The sequence below is a fragment of the Carcharodon carcharias genome, chromosome 1, assembly GCF_017639515.1.
Source record: "Carcharodon carcharias isolate sCarCar2 chromosome 1, sCarCar2.pri, whole genome shotgun sequence".
NCBI classification, from domain to species: Eukaryota; Metazoa; Chordata; class Chondrichthyes; order Lamniformes; family Lamnidae; genus Carcharodon; species Carcharodon carcharias.
The window spans coordinates 31,178,607-31,198,574 of NC_054467.1; the positions used below are offsets into that span (position 1 = coordinate 31,178,607).

The 19,968-nt window shown below is 40.9% G+C and overlaps 1 protein-coding gene across 14 annotated transcripts; it reads left to right on the forward strand.

Annotated features, from left to right (window-relative positions):
* The first annotated feature begins 1,223 nt into the window (after window positions 1–1,223).
* On the forward strand, window positions 1,224–19,596 carry LOC121268922 (short coiled-coil protein). Of its 14 annotated transcripts, none has more exons than XM_041185588.1 (4): window positions 1,248–1,419; window positions 10,983–11,054; window positions 18,331–18,414; window positions 18,836–19,596. In XM_041185588.1, the coding sequence occupies exons 1-4, from the start codon at window positions 1,353–1,355 to the stop codon at window positions 18,976–18,978; spliced, it is 366 nt and encodes a 121-aa protein (XP_041041522.1). In that variant the 5' UTR covers window positions 1,248–1,352; the 3' UTR covers window positions 18,979–19,596. The 14 variants fall into 14 exon arrangements, with proteins under 14 accessions (XP_041029121.1, XP_041036751.1, XP_041041522.1 ...); XM_041193655.1 differs by having other exon boundaries at window positions 10,986–11,054; XM_041209651.1 differs by lacking the exon at window positions 1,248–1,419 and adding an exon at window positions 1,970–2,089 and having other exon boundaries at window positions 10,986–11,054.
* The last annotated feature ends 372 nt before the right edge of the window (window positions 19,597–19,968 follow it).

Consider the following 19,968-nt stretch of genomic DNA (forward strand, 5'->3'; position numbering starts at 1 on the left):
TAAACTCAGGTGCAATCAGTGTTGAATCTTGCAGGCAAACAGAACTCCCTCCCATCTCATTTACCCTGATATCATGGCTGAACAGGAAATTATTCCAAAGGTTAATTGGCTTACTGCTTTCAAAGGCTCTTCAGCCTATCTGATGTATACATGTGCCCAAGTGCCATGCCATCTTCAGCCTTTTGTAGGCGACAGCGCTAGTCTTGTCACTTCTGCCCCCTAAGGGGGGAAAATAGATCAACAGCACGGCCCAAATCAATACAATGGTTGGGACATGTAATTCCAGAAGATGATATCAAGAGTCAGAATATGTCTTTCTTTAAAATCTCAATAATTGTCTTTTACAAACCTAAAATGTTATTTCTATGTCTTTATTCCACTTACATTTTACTAAGTACCTGGGCTAATTCTTATTAGTGTTAGATTCAAGAAGAACAATAAAAGTGCACAAAAATCATTAGGATTAATATTCTTGCTGGCAGAATAGTTTGATGACAATGTATCTAACAAGGGTGGCTGCTGATCTGAGAAGTCTTTTCATGGAAAGCAGCAATGAAATTATGGAATTTGTTTTGCAAAACACCAGTAAAAAATTACAAATCTCATGTAATAAAAATACTGTGACTTGGTCATTGAAAACCAATACATCTTTGAAACTAATATATCTGAAACAGCAGAAATAATTGCTTTTGTTTCAAAATGCTGATCTTTTAAATGTTAATACATAATTATATCATCAAATCTAACTTTTAAAGAATTAACAGAAGAAAGAATATTTTAATACAATGTACTTATTGTTCAGGTAGGGTCAGGTTAACTAAAGGGGTATGGGAACTGAACAGACAGATGGAATTGAGATTACTGTTGTGGGAGATAAAATATCAACACGGGCTGTTTCCATGTAATAATTTCTATGTAAAATAACCAAGTATTTAGTTTATATTGGCATATTCCCTAGTTTTAACTTACCAAAAGATAAATTTTGAAGAAAATCGTATAAAATGAATCCTTGTTTATCGCGAATTGTAAATTACTAGTACTAATTTACCATCCAATTAAAGACAGGAGAAATGAGCACTAAGGGAGGATACCAAACGTACAGGCTTTTTTGTTTAGTTAAGCATTTTCTAAGCCATTAAATGTATGCTTCGTCCTTTATACAATTTCCGGAAGAGCTAAACCCCGTGCAGTGGATCAGGTATCAAGTAAAGGTAGCAGGTCGGATTTCAATTATTCAGTTCTTTCTGAGCAATCATTCAGCTGAAAGAAGACCGGCACGTCTTGAACAAGTCATTTCTGGCTCCACTTTAGTGGTTAGGGTATTGCTGTTCGCTCAAACTTGAAAGAGTGGCATGGATCAAACCGAGAGTGCAGAAGAGGACGGCGTGTTCACGACCATTTCTTTAGCCAATGATTCGGGTAAAGCCGAGTTAATGCGTAACTAGTAACTCAAAGTACAGGGGGGAAATGCAGCGGCTTCGGCGGTTTGTTGGCATTTCTTTCTGATGCTTCGAAAATGGCATTGCCCAAATGATCCAAAACGTGTGGTTGGGTTTCCCCCTCCCCTCGGATCATTAGGGCAGTCTGCACATGTGTGGTGTAGGAAATCCTATTTCCAGGAATCAGGTGGGACAATATCAAAAATGTGATGGAACTTCTGAAGAATGTACCTTTATTCTCTTGTTTTTCACTTGTTTCAGAAACCACTTGGATGCAGTTAAGTGGGTCTCACTGCCTGGTTTGTGCCACAGATGTGTGGGGACTCAGAACCACAGCTCACTTCAGCTGTTTTTAGCTCATGCCCGGGCGGCAATGCCCCTGACAACCTTTTTGACTTGCAACAACCGTTTCACCCCTTTCCCCCCCCCCACCCTCCCGTCTCAGTTATGTTCACGTGGCTCATTGCGGGGGTGGGAAATAGTCTGTTCGAAAAAAGCTGCCTGGGTTCAAAAGGGAGTGGGATTTGGGGAGTTGCACAGCAGTGACAGGATGCATTTGCGTATCTTTTGGTTACCAACTATAACAGTTTTGAGTGAACGTTGGGAACAAATGCGGTTTTAAATGGGGAGAAAAAAAGTCAAGATTGATGGTCTGTGAGCTTATTTAAACCTATGAGCTGCATTTCGTGCTTTTAAAGTGTCACCCAAATGAAATGGGATAGATCAAAGCAAAAAAAAAACACAAAAGTGCGGATGCTGGAAATCCAAAACCAAAACAAAAATAAAAATAAAAAATACCTGAGGAGAGAGAAAAAAAAAACCTCAGCGGGTCTGACAGCATCGGCGGACAGGAAGAGACAAGTCAACCTTTCGAGTCCGAGTGACTCTGTATTGTTCTGATGAAGAGTCACTCGGACTCGAAAGGTTGACTTGTCTTCCTGTCCGCCGATGCTGTCAGACCCGCTGAGGTTTTTTTTTTTCTCTCTCCCCAGGTATTTTTTATTTTTGTTTCTCATTTTGAAATGGGAGAGAGAGAGAGAGAGAGTTGGATTTTCAACTTAAATGGAAAAAAAATGTGGCATGTGAATTCTTTCGCAGTTGTTTTTTTTTTATTGTGTGTGTGTGTTTGTGTGGGTAGAAGAGAAGTTTCCAAAGAGCCTGCTATGTTTTTTTTTAAATGAGGCTGACTATTGGGTGTATTTGGTGTGTGTGTGTGTGTGTGTGTGTGTCGGTGTCAGCAGTGAACAGGAAGCCTGTTTCTTCTGCTTCAGATGAGTGTGTGGTTGTCCTTCCTCTGCCTTCCTGTGTTTGTTTGACTCTCCCTCTGGTGGCCATTTTGTTCATGCCAGCCTCTGAAACCCTTCCCTTCTCCCAGTCAGTCCCAGACTCGACGCTCTTTCTTTCCCCCACCCCCCCTTAAAAAAAAATCCTTCGCCCTCGCTAACTCAGACACCGACCCGGAGTTTCAGGAGGTAAGTGTCGGCCCTCCCGGCGAGCGGCTAAAGCAAGTTAACATCCTCCCCCTCCCCCTCCTCCCTTCCCCCCCCCCCCCCCCCCCCGCCAAACTCCATTTAAAAATGCCGGCAGTGCTACGGATAGGGTTAGGCCTTTAGTCAGCCTGCAGAGCCAGGAGGGGGCAATAAAACCGGATTAAATGCAAACCTCTGGGACAATATGGGTTATGGAGAAATGCAAGGTCCGCCTTTCATCTCTTTCTCTTCCCCCCCCCCCCCCAAAAAAAAAGAGAATTGATCTGAAATCGAAGCTGATAAGTGACTTGAGAATTTAAGCTGGCTGCTGCTACTCCATTGATATCTATGTTTAGTATTTCAGATTCACTGCCACCAAACCACGTCTGGCTTTAAGTTCTGGCCCTATGTATTTTTTTATTACCTTTTTTAAACAAAAAAAAAATGTTTATTGATGGGGTGTAATGTTTTATAAAGCTGGATATTGGGTGTTCAGTCCAGTGAGCCAGCTGAGCCACACAGACCAGCAAGGCCCATCGATGCTGCTATCGGATCTCAGCCAGGGTGGTGATTCAAGTTCATGTAAAAGGGACAGAATTTTCCATTGTGGAGACTTTAAGTCCATTTGCGGGTGGGATAGTCTGTGTGATTCCTGCTGGGCGGGTGGGTGAACATGTATGATCTTCTGCTTTCGACCTCCTGTTAATTGTAAATCTGTAAGGAGTTCGGTGAATTTTGTGGTGGGATGGGCAGGAAGTCGCCCACCCCACTGGTGCCTCATGGGGTCAGAGGTCCCGGTACCCTATTTAAATGGCACCCAGACAGACATGCACTTGATGCAGGTCAAGAGTTCCAGAGTCCTTGCAGCCACAGCTTGTGCTGGAGAAGCTGGCAGATGAGAGCAACCACATCCCGGGGTGTATGAGGGCTCCTCTGGTATTGCCTTTCACTCATCCCTAGATAAGACCACTGCTGGTAACACACCTGTGATTGGGCCACTGCTCACTGTTGCAGTGGTCCATGTTTGCCAGCCTCTTGACCTTTATAGAGACCCTGCTGCCTCTTGCTGGTTGAGCTTTTTCTCCTCCTGGTCCTGTACCAACTGGCGACCATCTGGATGAGAGCCATTAGCAAGGCAGATTTGATAAGGGAGCTTAAGGTGAAGGAACCCTTAGGAGGAAGTGACCATAATATGATAGAATTTACCCTGCAATTTGAGAGGAAAAAGCTGGAATCAGATGTAACAGTATTACAGTTGAATAAAGGCAACTACAGAGGCATGAGGGAGGAGCTGGCCAGAATTGACTGGGAGATGTACCTAGCAGGAAAGACAGTGGAACAGCAATGGGAGGAGTTTCTGGGAGTAATTTGGGAGACACAGCAAAAATTCATCCCTAGGAAGAAAAAGCATACTAAAGGGAGGACGAGGCAACCATGGTTGACAAGGGAAGTCAGGGACAGCATAAAAGCTAAAGAAAGCATACAATGCGGTGAAGAGCAGTGGGAGACCAGGGGATTGGAAAGCCTACAAAGACCAACAGAGGACAACTAAAAAAGAAATAAGGAGAGAGAAGATTAAATATGAGGGTAAACTAGCCAGTAATATAAAAGAAGATTGCAAGAATTTTTTTAGATATATAAAGGGTAAGAGAGAGGCAAAAGTGGACATTGGGCCGCTGGAAAATGATGCTGGAGAAGTAGTAGTGGGGAACAAAGAAATGGTGGAGGAACTGAATAGGTACTTTGCATCAGTCTTCACAGTGGAAGACATGAGTGACATCCCCAAAGTTCAAGAGAGTCGGGGGGCAGAGGTGAGTATGGTGGCCGTTACCAAGGAGAAGGTGCTAGGAAAGCTGAAAGGTCTGAAGGTGGATAAATCACCTGGACCAGATGAATTACACCCTAGAGTTCTGAAGGAGATAGCTGAAGAGATAGTGGAGGCGTTAGTGGTGATCTTTCAGGAATCACTGGAGTCAGGGAGGGTCCCAGAGGACTGGAAAATCACTAATGTAACCCCCCTGTTTAAGCAGGGAGTGAGGCAAAAGACGGGAAATTACAGGCCGATTAGCCTGACCTCGGTCGTTGGTAAGATTTTAGAGTCCATTATTAAGGATGAGATTTCAGAATACTTGGAAGTGCATGGTAAAATCGGGTAAAGTCAGCATGGTTTCATCAAGGGGAGGTCATGCCTGACAAATCTGTTAGAATTCTTTGAGGAGGTAATGAGTAGGTTAGACAAAGGAGAGCCAATGGATGTTATCTACTTGGACTTCCAGAAGGCCTTTGACAAGGAGCTGCACAGGAGGCTGCTCAGTAAGATAAGAGCCCATGGTGTTAGAGGCAAGGTACTAGCATAGATAGAAGATTGGCTGTCTGGCAGGAGGCAGAGAGTGGGGATAAGGGGGTCCTTCTCAGGATGGCGGCCGGTGACTAGTGGAGTTCCGCAGGGGTCAGTGTTGGGACCACAATTTTTCACTTTATACATTAATGATCTAGATGAAGGAACTGAGGGCATTCTGGCTAAGTTTGCAGATGATTCAAAGATAGGTAGAGGGACAGGTAGTATTGAGGAGGCGGGGAAGCTGCAGAAGGATTTGGACAGGTTAGGGAGAATGGGCAAAGACGTGGCAGATGGAATACAACTTGGGGAAGTGTGAGGTCATGCACTTTGGTAGGAAGAATAGAGACATAGACTATTTTCTAAATGGGGAGAGAATTCAGAAGTCTGCAGTGCAGAGGGACTTGGGAGTCCTAGTCCAGGATTCTCTTAAGGTTAACTTGCAGGTTGAATCGGTAGTTAGGAAGGTAAATGCAATGTTGGCATTTATTTCGAGAGGACTAAAATATAAAAGCGGGGATGTGCTGCTGAGGCTTTATAAGGCTCTGGTCAGACCACATTTAGAATATTGTGAACAATTTTGGGCCCCGTATCTCAGGAAGGATGTGCTGGCCCTGGAGAGGGTCCAGAGGAGGTTCATGAGAACGATCCCAGGAATGAAAGACTTAACATATGAGGAACGTTTGAGGACTCTGGGTCTATACTCGATGGATGAGGGGGGATGTGATTGAAAATTACAGAATACTGAAAGGCCTGGATAGAGTGGACGTGGGGAAGATGTTTCCATTAGTAGGAGAGATAAAGGGAAGACCTTTTAGAACAGAGATGAGGAGAAACTTCTTTAGCTAGAGAGTGGTGAATCTATGGAATTTATTGCCACAGAAGGCTGTGGAGGCCAGGTCATTGAGTGTATTTAAGACCGAGATAGATAGGTTCTTGATTGGTTAGGGGATCAAAGGTTACCAGGAGAAGGCGGGAGAATGGGGTTGAGAAACTTATCAGCCATGATTGAATGGCGGAGCAGACTCGCTGGGCCGAATGGCCTAATTTCTGCTCCTATGTCTTATGGTGTCTTATAGGGTTGCCTGCAGCCTGCATCATCAACACCTCACTAGATATGTGAATGAATTTAAATGATAAGTTTTAATGAGCATGTTCTTTACAGACTTCTGTGGATGAATGTATGTGGAGACATTGCTTTGACCAGGGTGATGAGAGTCATGTGCAAGAAGCCTCACATGGACACTTTCCACTTGTCTTCACTACCCTCAACTCTATATTGGCAGCATAGAAAAACTAACTGCATGATCCCTTGTCAAGCATGACCTTTCACCTGGGAAGATGAGAAGAAGTGCTTCCTTGAAGGCATCCACCTCCCTCCCTCTGAATGCAGCAAATGGCACAGAGTGAACATCAGCTCCACATCTTGCTGGGATCTTGGTGTAATGAGACCCATGAGTCAGGAACAAACCTGCTGCAATGCAGGCTTCACCAAGGGCAGAACACAGCTGAGCATCTTTGACATCCAGTTGCCTCAATTATTAGGGTGTCCCTTTAGTTGGCCACTTATGCTGACTGACCTTGAGCTCCACCCACCTGAAAAACCCTCCTCCCACCTCCAGGAATCTCTCACTGACTAACTGCCTGGTCAAGGTCAGTTTGGAAAATGGTGTGCCTCACCTTTCAAATTTGCTGTACCACCTTCTACCCTCCTACTGTGACCCAACAACTAATGTCTCCACCCCCCACCACTATCAGCCTACCCACCATCAACACTCCTCTCCCCTCTATCACTCTTGAACCTCCCTCTCTGCTCCTACCTTTACTGTGGACCCTATCACGATCCACCTCCGCATGCCATTCCTCCCCTTGGCAACAGCACCTATTACCGTCCCCTTGCCCAGCCTGACCCTGCCCCCTCCTGTTGTCTAAGCCACCTCTCTTGTCCCCCTCTGTGACCCACTTGATGAGACCTTAACTTATCAGACTCTCACGCTGGACCTGCCTCCCTACTGAATCCCACTCCCCCTATCTGACTATTGCATCCTATCATCAGTCCTGTGAGTTCTCCCCTCAGGATCCCACCACCAACACCCCATCTAAGACATTCCCCCCCCACCCAATATCCCCAGACTCTCTCCCCACCCTTCCCCATAAGCCTGCCATCCCTGTCCACTCTTCCCCATGTCGGCATTCTCTCCCCCTCTCCACCCCCTCCCTGGGCTCTACTGAGCCCCCACCTTCCAGCATTAATTCTTTCATCCTCCCTGTGGTCTCCATGACTGGCATGTTCCAGCCAAATACAATGGAACATTACTAGTGTGTTCAGATTTGCAGTCTGCCCTCTTGAAGACTCCCAGTGGTGGCTCGTTTCTGATGGGGAAGTATAGAAGCCCATCTGCCTCACTGGCATTCTACATATTCACCACCTCCTGTATAAAGTAATTAAGCCTAAAATTGTCAGTGCAGCTTCATTCTAAGCTTGAGTTCACGTCCTTCAGTTCTAGAGTTTGTGACAAGCTGAAATGCATCAGAATTCAATTGATCTATTCCTTAAAGATATCTCCTGAGTATTCTCTTCAGGGTAAACAGAAAATGTGTTTTCTTAGCAAATCAGATATTTTCATGCTTCATGTATGTTGGTATAAAATAAAGGTCTTGCAAGTTATGTTTGAAAATAAAACATAACTGGGCCTTGCCCACAAGAATTATTTAGGCTAATACAGCTAGAGGGTGAGCGCTTAAACTAAAACAAAATATTGCACTAATGTTTTCTTCAATATTTCTCCATAAATTATTGGTACTGAAGAACTCTTGTACCACATATAAAATGCTAGATTACATACAGGTATCCCCTACTTCCTTGAATGTTGTAATCTACAAATTGTTGACCCTTTGTTTACTGTTATGTGTTCCTTCAGATACATGTGCAAATGTGTGAATTAACCAACCTAATCACTTTTATAAAGTAAAGCAATGGAAAGTTTCACTCCTAATGCATTCTATAATGGAAGCTTGACTTTCATAATTGGCTCATAAGGTGTTTTACTTCTGCATAAATGCATTTCAGCAGGTTTATCATTGGCAGTGGTTCCATTTTAAACACCTGACTCCTGTGTTCCCGTTAGCTTACTGACATGACCTGTTTATATTAGGATCAGTGTTTTCCCCCACTTGCAGGCTCTGAGGGGAAATAAATATAGTGCCTCTTAATATTGTGTTCATTCCAGTGCACACTTGTGTGCAGTGGTTTCCCTGAGTATCTGATTTGTTGTCTGGTAGGAGAGACGTTTAAATTACTACTTAAAAAAATATAAAGGCTTTCCCAACCAGTTTTGGTGGAGCAGATATTGAAGGGAATAAAGTTTTTTTTTGGAAGGCTGCTGTGGTGTTGGGTGAGACAAATGTGGGAGGGTCAGTTTCCTAGCAGCCAAATCTGGAAATGTAGTTGTTATTGATTAGGACAATGGCTGATATGGATTCAAGATAATGTAAAATCAGCATTGAAATTTGATGTCCACACTAAATGGATAGTGTCACTTTGGGATTATTGCTGCAGTAGTTTCAGTTGCATTTCTAAACATTTACTCCATAGACAACATGATGACAACACTCTTTTCTACTCAAAACCGTAGCAATATAATTGACGGAATCTGCTTCCAGAAAAAAATGTAACATTTGTTGATCAAAATACCTCCTTTATTTTGCTTTTTTTAAAATCCTGTACTTCAGGAAGAAACCATAGAAAGGCCATTCAGTCCATCTTTTCTGTGCTGGCCAGAAAAAGATGAAAAAGCCGCTCATTTTAATTCCACTTTCCAGCATCTGGTCTGTAACCTTGCAGGTTACAGCGCTTCAGATGAAGATCCAAGTACCTTTTTAAATGAGTTGTGTTTCGGCCTCAACCACTGATTTAGGCAGTGAATTCTTCTGACTGAAAAAGTTTTTCCTCATATATCCCCTCCTAATCTTTCTACAAGTCACCCTTAAATCTATACCTCCAGGTAATTGACCCCTTAGCTAGGGGAAAACAAGTCTTTCCTGCCTACCCTATCTAGGCCCCTCATATTTTTATACACCTCAATTAGGTCACCCCTCAGCCTCCTCTGTTCTAAGGAAAACAACCCCAGCCTATCCAATTTTTCTTCATAGTTGCAATTTTCAAGCCATGGCAGCATTCTCGTAAATCTTCTCTGTACTCTCTCCAGAGCAATTATGTCCTTCCGGTAATGTGCTAACAGAACTATACACACAATTGCAGCTGTAGCCTAACCAATGTTTTATACAGTTCCATCATTACATCCCTGCTTTTGTATTCAATGCCTCATCCAATGAAGGAAAGCATTCCATATGCTTTCTTTACCACCTTATCTACCTGTCCTGCCACCTTCAGGGACCTCCAAGGTCTGTCTCTTCCTCAACCTCTCTCAAAAGTCTCCCATTTATTCAGTATTTCCTTGCATTGTTTGCCCTCCCCAAATGCATTACATGCACTCCAAGGTCTGTCTCTTTCACTATTTGGGGGTCTATAGTACACTCCTAGTAGTGTAGCTGCCCCTTTTTTATTTCTGAGCTCAACCCATATGGCTTCATTTGATGCCTCATTTGGTATATCATCTCTCCTCACAGCTGCAATTTATTTTTTTAATCATTAGTGCTATACCCCTATCCTTTTTATCCCCCTTCCTATCCTGTCTGAAAACTCTATACCCAAGGATGTTGAGCTGCCATTTTTGCCCCTCCTTAAGTTTCCATTATAGCAACGACATCATATTGCCATGTGTCTATGTGTGCCCTCAGCTCATTGGCTTTATTTGCTATACTCCTTGCATTTACATATATACCTTTTAACATATCATAACTAATGAGTGACCAAGCCTATTCTGACCTTTGGTGTCAGATCTGAAAGCTGGAATAGGTACTTACTGGCAGGTCCGCTGCAGGCACCAGCAGAACAACTTTCTTTTCCACGTAAGACCTAATGTGGTTGATCTCTAATAGGCGGCTGGTGACTGAATGAATTAAAACTTCTGATCTTTTTCTACCTTTGCTGTGAGTTAATTCACTTCACTGTTTTATCTGCAGTATTATTAAAGATTTTATTATCTTAAGAGTTTGTTGCCACTTTGCTTATGGAGGTGAGGAGCTATATTGATTAACATTTGTGTGATTTCAGCTCCTATTTGACTTTAAAAGTGAAGTTCTGAAGAAGCAAAATCTACTGCTTTTATTTTACCAGAAAAAATCCCCCTTTTTTTGGAGTTGATGGCTCATGTTAGAGTCTGGTTCCTGAGGGGTGGAAGACTTTTGGTAGCTTCCCAGCTGGCATTCTTCATAGTTTTGAGCCTAGACAGCTTGTGTTGACAGGCTTTTTGATGTGAAGAGGGCATCACGACCGAATAATCCTGTTGTCACCTTATACCTCTAAACACTTTCCAGCAGGAGTTGTTGGATGGTGATCAGGAGCGGGGAACCATTGTAATCCTTTCCTCTCCCTAACTTATGGGTGTTGAATTCAATGGCTGTTCCAATTGATATCAGGTAACAGCACACCCACCACTGCTTTAGTGTTAAAATCTATTAATTTAGCAGAGACTAGGGATTAAACCTGGGACTTTCGTCCTTTGTATGGGCTTCACGGTGGGATATTTACCAACTGACTATTTAGAGAAGCTAATGTAAAATCTTCCACTACTAGTATCTTATTGCAATTTAAAAGATTTTCTTTTTCATTAGTAGATTCTGGATCAACCGTCTGTGATTCAAAACTCGACTGTGAACAGGTCATGATGAATGCAGATATGGAAGGTATGATATAAAGCATAAATTGGCTCTTAATGCTTTCAAAGTGAATGAGTCCCTTTCCTGTAATCTGCTTCTCCAGAAAGAAATGCATTTACTAGTACTCCATTCACCTGAGCATCTCTCCTTAAAAAGATGAAGGATGTGGTTATGGAAATTTGTGTAAAAGCAGCCGATGTCCTGTGCCATTCACTGACCAAAAAAAAAAGACCTTTTAGTGGCCAAGTCTTTGACCTGAGCCTAGTGTGGACTCTGGTCCATGGAGTTGCTGTGGAAAGGAGAGATTGAATGTGAAGTCTGAACTATCAGCTGGCTATTGAATCCTTAGGGAGTACAGTAAGTGGGAAAAGCTCAGAGGGAGATGGGTACTGTTGATCTCCCAAAGTTCAAGCCAATGAAATCCAGGCAGAAGCAGGCCTTTAAAGGTTGTCTACCTTTGTTGGAAAATAGAAATTGGGTAAGTTCCCTAGCCTTACAGGGGGAGGTCAAAGGTTCTCATTGATTAATTAAATTTCTATAAGTGTAACAGTGCCATGATAGCTGGACCAGTGAGCCAATAGAAGAGAAACAGGCATGCAAAGAATATTTATTTTCCATCATAGAAATGTCACTGTGACTGACATACTATTCATTACCCTTCAATGGCTGAATAGACTAGGATAATGAGTTTTGGACTTGACAAGATCTGATAAACAGCAATGAAATGAATACCTAGTTAATGTTTTTGTTGAAGTTGATTGAGGGATGATTGTTGACCAAGAAATAGAGCAGGAATGGGCCATAAGGCCTCTTGCACCTCTGCTACTCACTAAAATCATGATAAGATCAATTTTGCTTTCCTGGCCTATATTTGTATTAGTTGATTCCCTTGGTGCTCCAAAATCTATTAATCTCTATAATCTCTATATCCACAGCCCAGTAGGGTAGAGAATTACAAAGATTCACAGCCCTCTGAAGAAATTTCTCCTTGTCTCAATCCAAAATACCAACCCCTTTGAGAGTATGCCCCCTAGATCTAGACCCTCTCACCACAGAGAAACAACCTGTTAACATCTATCCTATCAAACTCTCTTTAAGAATTTTATGTTTCAATAAGATCATCTTTCATTCTTCTAAACTCCAGAGAATATAGGCCCATCCTCCACCATCTTTCCTCATAGGACAACCCTCTCATTCCAGAAATCAGTCTAGTGAACCTTTGTTGCATCCTCTCTAAGGCAGGTATATCCTTCCATGGGTAAGGAGACCAGAGCAGTAATCCGGATGGGGCTCATCAAAGCCCGATTATAATTGTAACAAGATTTCCTTGTTCTTCTACACCAACCCTCTTGCAAAAAAGCCTTCCTAGTTATTTGCAGCAGCTGCATGTTAACTGTCCATGTTTCATGTAGAAGAACATCCAAATACCCCATCTGCCAACATTTTCTAATCGCTCCTTTTTTTAAAAAAAAATTCTGCCATTTGATCCTTCTTATTAAAGTGATTATTTAACATTTCCCCACATTTTGCTTCATCTGCCACCTTCTTGCCTAATCACTTAACTGGTCTATACCCCTTTGCAATCTTTTTCCCTCCTCACAGCTTACAAAGCTAGGTGGGAAAGTAAAGTATCATCAAACTTCGGCATATTATTTGGTCCATCTAGTCAGGGAATTGGTTGATCTTTATTCTCATTAATTTCTCCTGTATTTTCCCTTCTCAATTAATCACTCATTAAACTCTAGATCTTCATTATTTCTGGTTATGTTTTTTTATTCTTTTTAAATCAAATATCAATCACTTAGCCATCCATTGCTGGCTTTTAAAGCCCCCTCAATCTCCAGGCTTACTGCTTTTTTTGGCAACATAGTAAGCTGCCTCTTTTTAAATCTGATACTATCCATAACTTCTCTAGTTAACCATGATTGAACTGCTTTTCCAGTGGTGATTTTTATCCACAATGGAATGCATATTTGTTTTGTATTATAAATTATTTCTTTAAATGTCTCCTGTAGCTTATCTACCATCATATCTTTAAATTTAATTTCCCAGCCTACCTTGGCCAACTTGCCTCTCATTTGTTTGTAATTAGCTTTGTTTAGATTTAAGACCCTAGTTTTGGACTTAATTACCGCTCAAGCTTGATATGAAATTCTTAATATTATGATCACTTCTCCACAGGACATCTTATTATAAAATTGCTAATGAGCCTGTCTCATTATGCAATACTAGATTTAAAATAGTCTGTTCTCTAGTTGTCACCTTGACATACTGTTTTAGAAAACTGTCTCAAATCATCCATGAACTTGACCTCCGAGCTGTTTTGCTTATTTGGTTTACTCTGTCTTTTTGAGGATTAAAGTTGCCCATTATTCCATTACCCCTGTTATAGGCTCTTTTAATTTCCTAACTTATACTCTTTTGAATAGTGCTGTGAGATCTTTACTTACCTAATTAGAGGAGACAAATTCAACATTTTAAATCTCTGCAACCAGCAGTTCAAAAGCATAAATGGAGAGATATGACTGAGATGCCAGTGTTCAGCCACCTCCTTTCTTTACATTTAGGATCACAAGAAAATTTAACAGAATATCGCCTTCTTTTAAAAACCCATTTATTTATAAAGTTGTCCATGTGGCAAGAGCACGTTTGGAGGCAACCCTATAAATCCAACCTAGTAATTCCTGTGGTTAGAGGCATCAAAGTTCTCTCTAAGTGGATGTGTGCATTACCCCTGACCTCTAGGTTCTAGCAACACTTATAACATTTATTCTGATCTAAAGTTAGGTCTGTGATTTTTGAATTTCACCACGGGTGAGTACTTTCAGAATAGTTAGCCTGGAACATAGGATCAGGAGTAGGCCATTCAGCCCTTCCTGCCTGGCCCACCATTAAATTAATTCATGGCTGATGTGTACCTCAACTCCCATTTACTCACTTTGGTTCGGAACTTTGTAGTATAGCAAGTCCCCATTTAAAATTGCCCCAGTTGTTCTGCTTGAACATTGTGGATATAATAGGGCTGGTATGTGCACTTAGCATCAGGATTTCTGTTTTGCTTCAGGCCTATGTAGTGCATGACCTGATTGGTGCCATTTTGGGGTGGCCTTTCCAGTTCTACAACCCACCTCCACTCCCAGACTGCTCAGCTTGCTGCCCATCCAGTCCCCTGACCCTCCCCCTTGCTGCTTCCCTCCCTGACCTTTCTGCTTGCCACCTGTGCAGCTTGTCAACCCTCCCTCTCACCTGTTCCCTGATTTTCCTGCTTAACGCTCCTCTCGCTCACTCACTTGCTTCCTACCTTTCGCTGCTCTTTTCCCAAGCGCTCACTCGCAGCAAGATTTCAGGAGAGCAAGTGGAAGGGTTAGCGAATGAAAGGCAAGTAGAAAGAATTAGCCTATTAAGTTTTCATTTACAAATTTTAGAATATATAGTATTTAAGTATTTTAGTATTTAAACTTACAGGGTTTAATGTTTTCATGTTTTTTTTCTGACAAGAAAGGTTCTACAGAAGCTAACTGCAACTTTTACATTTGTTGCAATGGGAAAATCTGATTCACTTAATGTTTCATTTTGAAGCTGACTTTTCAGGAACAACACTACGATGTTAAATGAGGAATTACTGTACTGTTGCCTAACAAAAATCTAGCAATCTGTTTTGAAACTTTCCATTGACTTAGCCTCAGCAGTTTTTGAAGGAGAGTTTTCCACATTTTCACTACCCTTTTATCTAAAAAAAAATTCTGACATCATTCATGAACATCTTGGCTCTAATCTTAATGTTATGCCCACCACCCATTCCTGTTCTATACAATTCCACCAGAGGCAATAAGGTAGATAAAGTGAAACTGTCAAATCCTTTAATTATGTTAATCACCTCGCTCCTTAATTTGTTTTTTATCCTTTCACGGGATGTGGGCACCACTGGCTGGCCCAGCATTTTTAATGTTCTTCCCTAATTGCCCTTGGGCCACCTTAGTGAACCGCTGTAGTCCATGCGTTGTAGGAACATCCATAGTGCTGTTAGGAAGGGAATTCCAGGGTTTTGACCCAGTGACTATGACTTAGTTCCAAGTCAGGATGGTGTGTGGCTTGGAGGGAAACTTACTATCTTGTATACTCAATGAAATACAAGCCTGGACACTGCAACCTTCATAACTTAACCCTTTTTAGCCCCAGTATCGTTCTGGTGAATCTGTGCTGCTCACCCTCCTGGTACTATATATTCTTCCTGAGATACGTTACCCAGAGCTGGTCACAGTATTCTAAATGGAGCCTAACCAGAGATCTATTTAACTATAGCATCACTTCTGTCCACTATGATCCAGCCCCTTTAGGCCAGCATTCCATTTGCCTTTTTGAATTTTTTGTACCTATCCACTAACTTTGATTTCGGTACTTGGACACCACCTAAATCACTGGTACTTCACAGTTCCTAGCTTATCACCATTTAGAAAATACTCTGATCTATCATTGGCCTCCATCTGCCACAATTATGCCAAATGACTCAATCTACTATCTAATTAACCACTATCACTTTGCAACTTTGTTCTTATTGACAGTATTTACTGTGGCACTTAACTTGATGTCATCAGCAAACTTGAATTAGATGACTTCATTCAAATATAGTTTAATACTGAGACCTCTGTGCAGATTCTTGGGGACACCGCTAGTCACATCCTGCCAACTGAATACACACCCACTATCCCTACTCCGTCTCCTATTGATATTTATCCCTCAGTCAACATCACAAAAAAAAAATCTGGTCATTATCACATTGTTTGGCGGGAGCTTGCTGTATGCAATTTGGCTGTTGCATATTTTCCATTACAACGCTGTCATGTGTTCTGCCTGAATTAAGGCAGGTCCTTGGCTCACTGACTGCTGATGCTTCATCCTGAGCTGTTTCTTACCAATTTTTGTCAGGGGGATTTGCCATTGCCAGGGCAAGGAGGGAGGTCCCAAGTCTACCTCAGCTGGAACAGGAATCAAATCTGCACCTTTAAGTGAACCACACGCTAGCCGACTGAGCTAACCTGCTCCCTACAACAGTGACTACGCTTTAAAAAATAATTTATTGGCTCTAAGGTGCTTTGGAACATCAGGTGGTCATGAAACCCTAGATTTTGTTTTAACCTCCTTTCCAATTCCCTGCCTATGTTAATGGCTTGCTGCAAATTTTGTTTGCTGTCAGCTTTAAGTCTCATGTGAAATGTCTTCTGGAAGTCCATATCAGTAACATCCATAGACACTCTTTTATCTGATGTTAGGTATGTCCTCCAAAATGCAATTAGGTTTGGTAGCTTTGATTCATCCCTTTATGAATCGACGCTGACTGATTTTTGACCCGTTCGTGGTTTTTCCAAGTGCTCTGTCATTCCTGTCCCTTAATAACAGATTTCAGCAACTTTCCCAAAACTGACATTGGACTAATAGGCCTATAATTTCCTAGCTCACCTTTCTTAAACTTCTTAAATTTAATGTTGTGACATTTGCAATTTTCCAATCCAAGGGAATTCCTGAATCTGGGAGTGTTTTGGCAAATTGTGACTGCAGCATCTACAACGTCCTCACCTACTTTTAACAATCTGTTTTGGAACCATTAGTTTCTGGAGTTTAGTCTATCTTTTAATCTCAGTATTTTCTCCATTATCCTTTTTAAAATTTTTATTTAACCTAGTAAGTCCCTCCCCTTGATCTATTTTTCCGTATATCTCTAGTATTACATCCTTTATCTTCTACTGTTAGTAATTTTGCCACTTCTTCTTTCCTCAGGCACAATTGTGGACCTTCTCCTGACATGTGCAGTCATCTGTAAATTTGATTTTTCAGGCAGTGTTGAGGGGTACAAATGACAGCAAGGGTATCACTTCAATGGAAGCAATTCTGTAATATAAATGGAGTACAAGGCTTATGATCAAGTGAGAGTGGGAAGATCTAATGTAGGTATTTGGCCTTTTGCTTGGTGTCTTGTAGTTCTTTTTGGATATCTACATAATGTAGATGGAATCCATGGAACACCATCAAATTGAAGGTATGAGTGTCTAATAGTGTTTTAAGTACATTATATTAGTTATCCTAATTCAAAACTTGGAAATATTAATGAGAATAGGATATCTGAATTCACGATCAAATACATGTAGAGTATCCATGGAAAAGGTTTTCCTGAAGTATTTGAATGAGATGGTAATAAGATATTTAAATAAAAAGTGCCCACTCTTATGCTACATCTAGCTGAGCAGGCCAACAGCCAATCCACTGTGAGGCCTGTTATGACTGTTTTAATGATCAATTCTAGATGTGTGTGGGAGTAGTCCAGAGTAATTTACTCTACTTACCTCTCTGTGGGAAAGTTGTAATTTCTTCTCCTGCTACACCTCAAATGGCATGAGAATAGAAGCTTATTATTAACATGAATATATGTGCTGGACCCTAATTTTGAATTTTTCGACGCAACTTTATAAATTCCTTCATCAGAAAATTGAATTCCTAGATATGACACAGATGTGCTATAGGCATTGAGCCTAGGTGTAAAATAACCAAAGTCATAGATTGTGGTTCAAGGCAATAACACTTGTGTGGGATTTGAATGATTGTCTAAACTATTTGAAGAATCATCTAAGCTTCGAGTGTTGCAGCCTTCAACATGCACCCAAATTTTTATATCACCTTTTTTTTAATATGAAACTGTCATGGCATGACCGCTAAAGTTTAATGAAGGCCTTTGTGTAGATGCCATGGTTGCATTGCAATCTTTTAATAGGGCTAATTGATTCTTAGAGAAGTCAGATATTCATTTTGACTTTAAATGTTGTGGTAAAGTGTTGTAAATTTAAAGTCATAGCAGGTTGCAATTTTCTGTGAAGGTCAGTGCTTTGGCTTTCCTATTAATAGGACAAACTGCTGGAGCTTTTCTGTGTATTTGGGATTGCACTCATATATTTGGGGTGGTATGTAGAGACAATTCTGAACAGAATGTGGGTGTTTTTAATCGGGAAGAAAATTTGGAACGAGTCACACAGTCTAGTACTAGGAGCAGATGCAGCATAGATTCACCAGAATGATACTGAGGCTAAAAAGGATTAAATTAAAAACTTTTAGCTTTCATTTTGAAGCATCCTAACTGGCTATGGAAAGTTCCTCATTAAAAAGAAGGGAGAGGAAAAGAATGAAGAAGGCAATATTAATTTTTAAGCTGGCTTTTAATGTGTTGGAACGTGGGTTTTCTTGAGTCCTGTTCTACTCCATGTTTTAAAACATGTTTTTGATTTGTAAAATTATGTAATCTTTCCATCAATTCTAGTAATTGACCCTGAGAACCAAGTAGAATTAGAAGAGAAAACACGACTGATTAATCAAGTGTTGGAACTTCAACACACTTTAGAAGGTAAATGAATTTAAATACTGAAGTGCATACTTTTTATCCTTATGGATAGATCTATCAATATGCTTGAACTTGGTGGTAGTCTTGAGTGTAAGGTTGTGGTCTCTTTCCTTGAGGAAACCCCGCCACTGTTTAAAGTCTGCCCTATATGAAGGAAGCAACTTGTGGAGTTTCTTTTTAGAAAAAGAAACTTTAGGTTTTGCTTTCATTTTTTAATTCTTGCTTTCTCTTCCCTTCCTAGTTAAAATATAAAAAATACTGGCTTCATTTATAACCAGCATAGTTTAGCTGAGTAAAATTGACGAAGTTCCTTTTATCAGTTGAAAAATATTGGTTGGTACGATTGGATTGAGATTCCATAATTTACTGCATTTTATATTCTAGTGATCAAGTAAGCCTTAGTGTATTTCTTTTGCTTACTCAGAGCTGTCTGCACGCGTGGATGCTGTAAAAGAAGAGAATCTGAAACTAAAGTCTGAAAATCAAGTTCTCGGGCAGTACATAGAAAATCTCATGTCGGCTTCTAGCGTTTTCCAGACAACAGACACAAAAAGCAAACGAAAGTAAGGGCCAGTTTGATTTGGTCATCAGAATTGGGATGTGTACACACATTCTCTTTCTAGAATGTCAAGTGATTTGCTTCAGTTTCTTAAGATGTCTGACTAATTCAACTTGACTGGCCTGGAATAACAGATTTTTAAAAAGTTGTTGCTTTTTTTCGTTTAACCTCCATGGCCTGAATTCATCTAAGGATGCATTTTTAGGAAATTTTGAGCATGGCTTGTTGCCCCTTGTTAACAGGTTTACACTTGGAAATATGTTGTAGCATAATCGTTCAGACCCAGTAATATCAAAATGGTTCCATGATTATTACAGCACAGTGGGTTTTTTTGGAGAGTGTGGTCTATAAAGGGATGCTACAGTTTTGATACTGATTCTGGGGCTTCAGTGTAATTTACATGTTGCTGTTGCCTCTAGTTTAACTTGAACTAGGTACAAAGCATAATTTAGATTAAGAAAAACATAGTGCAATATAATGTCAACACTAGAAAAGTGAATTGTCTTAACTTTGTATATGCTGATCAGTAAATGCCACCTGGTGACCTCCTTTGTGTACAGTGATATGCTTACCTTACATTTTTGCTATATGTATTTGCCGTAATAAAACATTAATTTTTTAAACTACATTGTTGTTATGTCTAATTGAGTTCACTCTAATATGTGACTTTGTTTCCAAGAGGTGGTGCTTAACCACCTTGCTTCTTCCCCCTTTTTCTAACCTTCCCAACCTCTCCACCTCCAAAGGAAAACACTGAACAATTAAATATTTCAGGTGTTTCTGGCTGAATTTGAAGTGGATATGCTGCACTGCATTGTCCAGTTCAAGGAATGCGATAGTTTGTAGATCTGTAGAATTCCGCTCCCAACCCAGTGAGTCAGAAGTCCCTCCTTTTATGAAGATGATGTGGTGATGATTATTATAGAATGTAAGGACAGGGAGGACCATGTGTCTCATCTGCAGGAGTTTGGAAAGACATTTGTCAGAGTGCCCCTGAT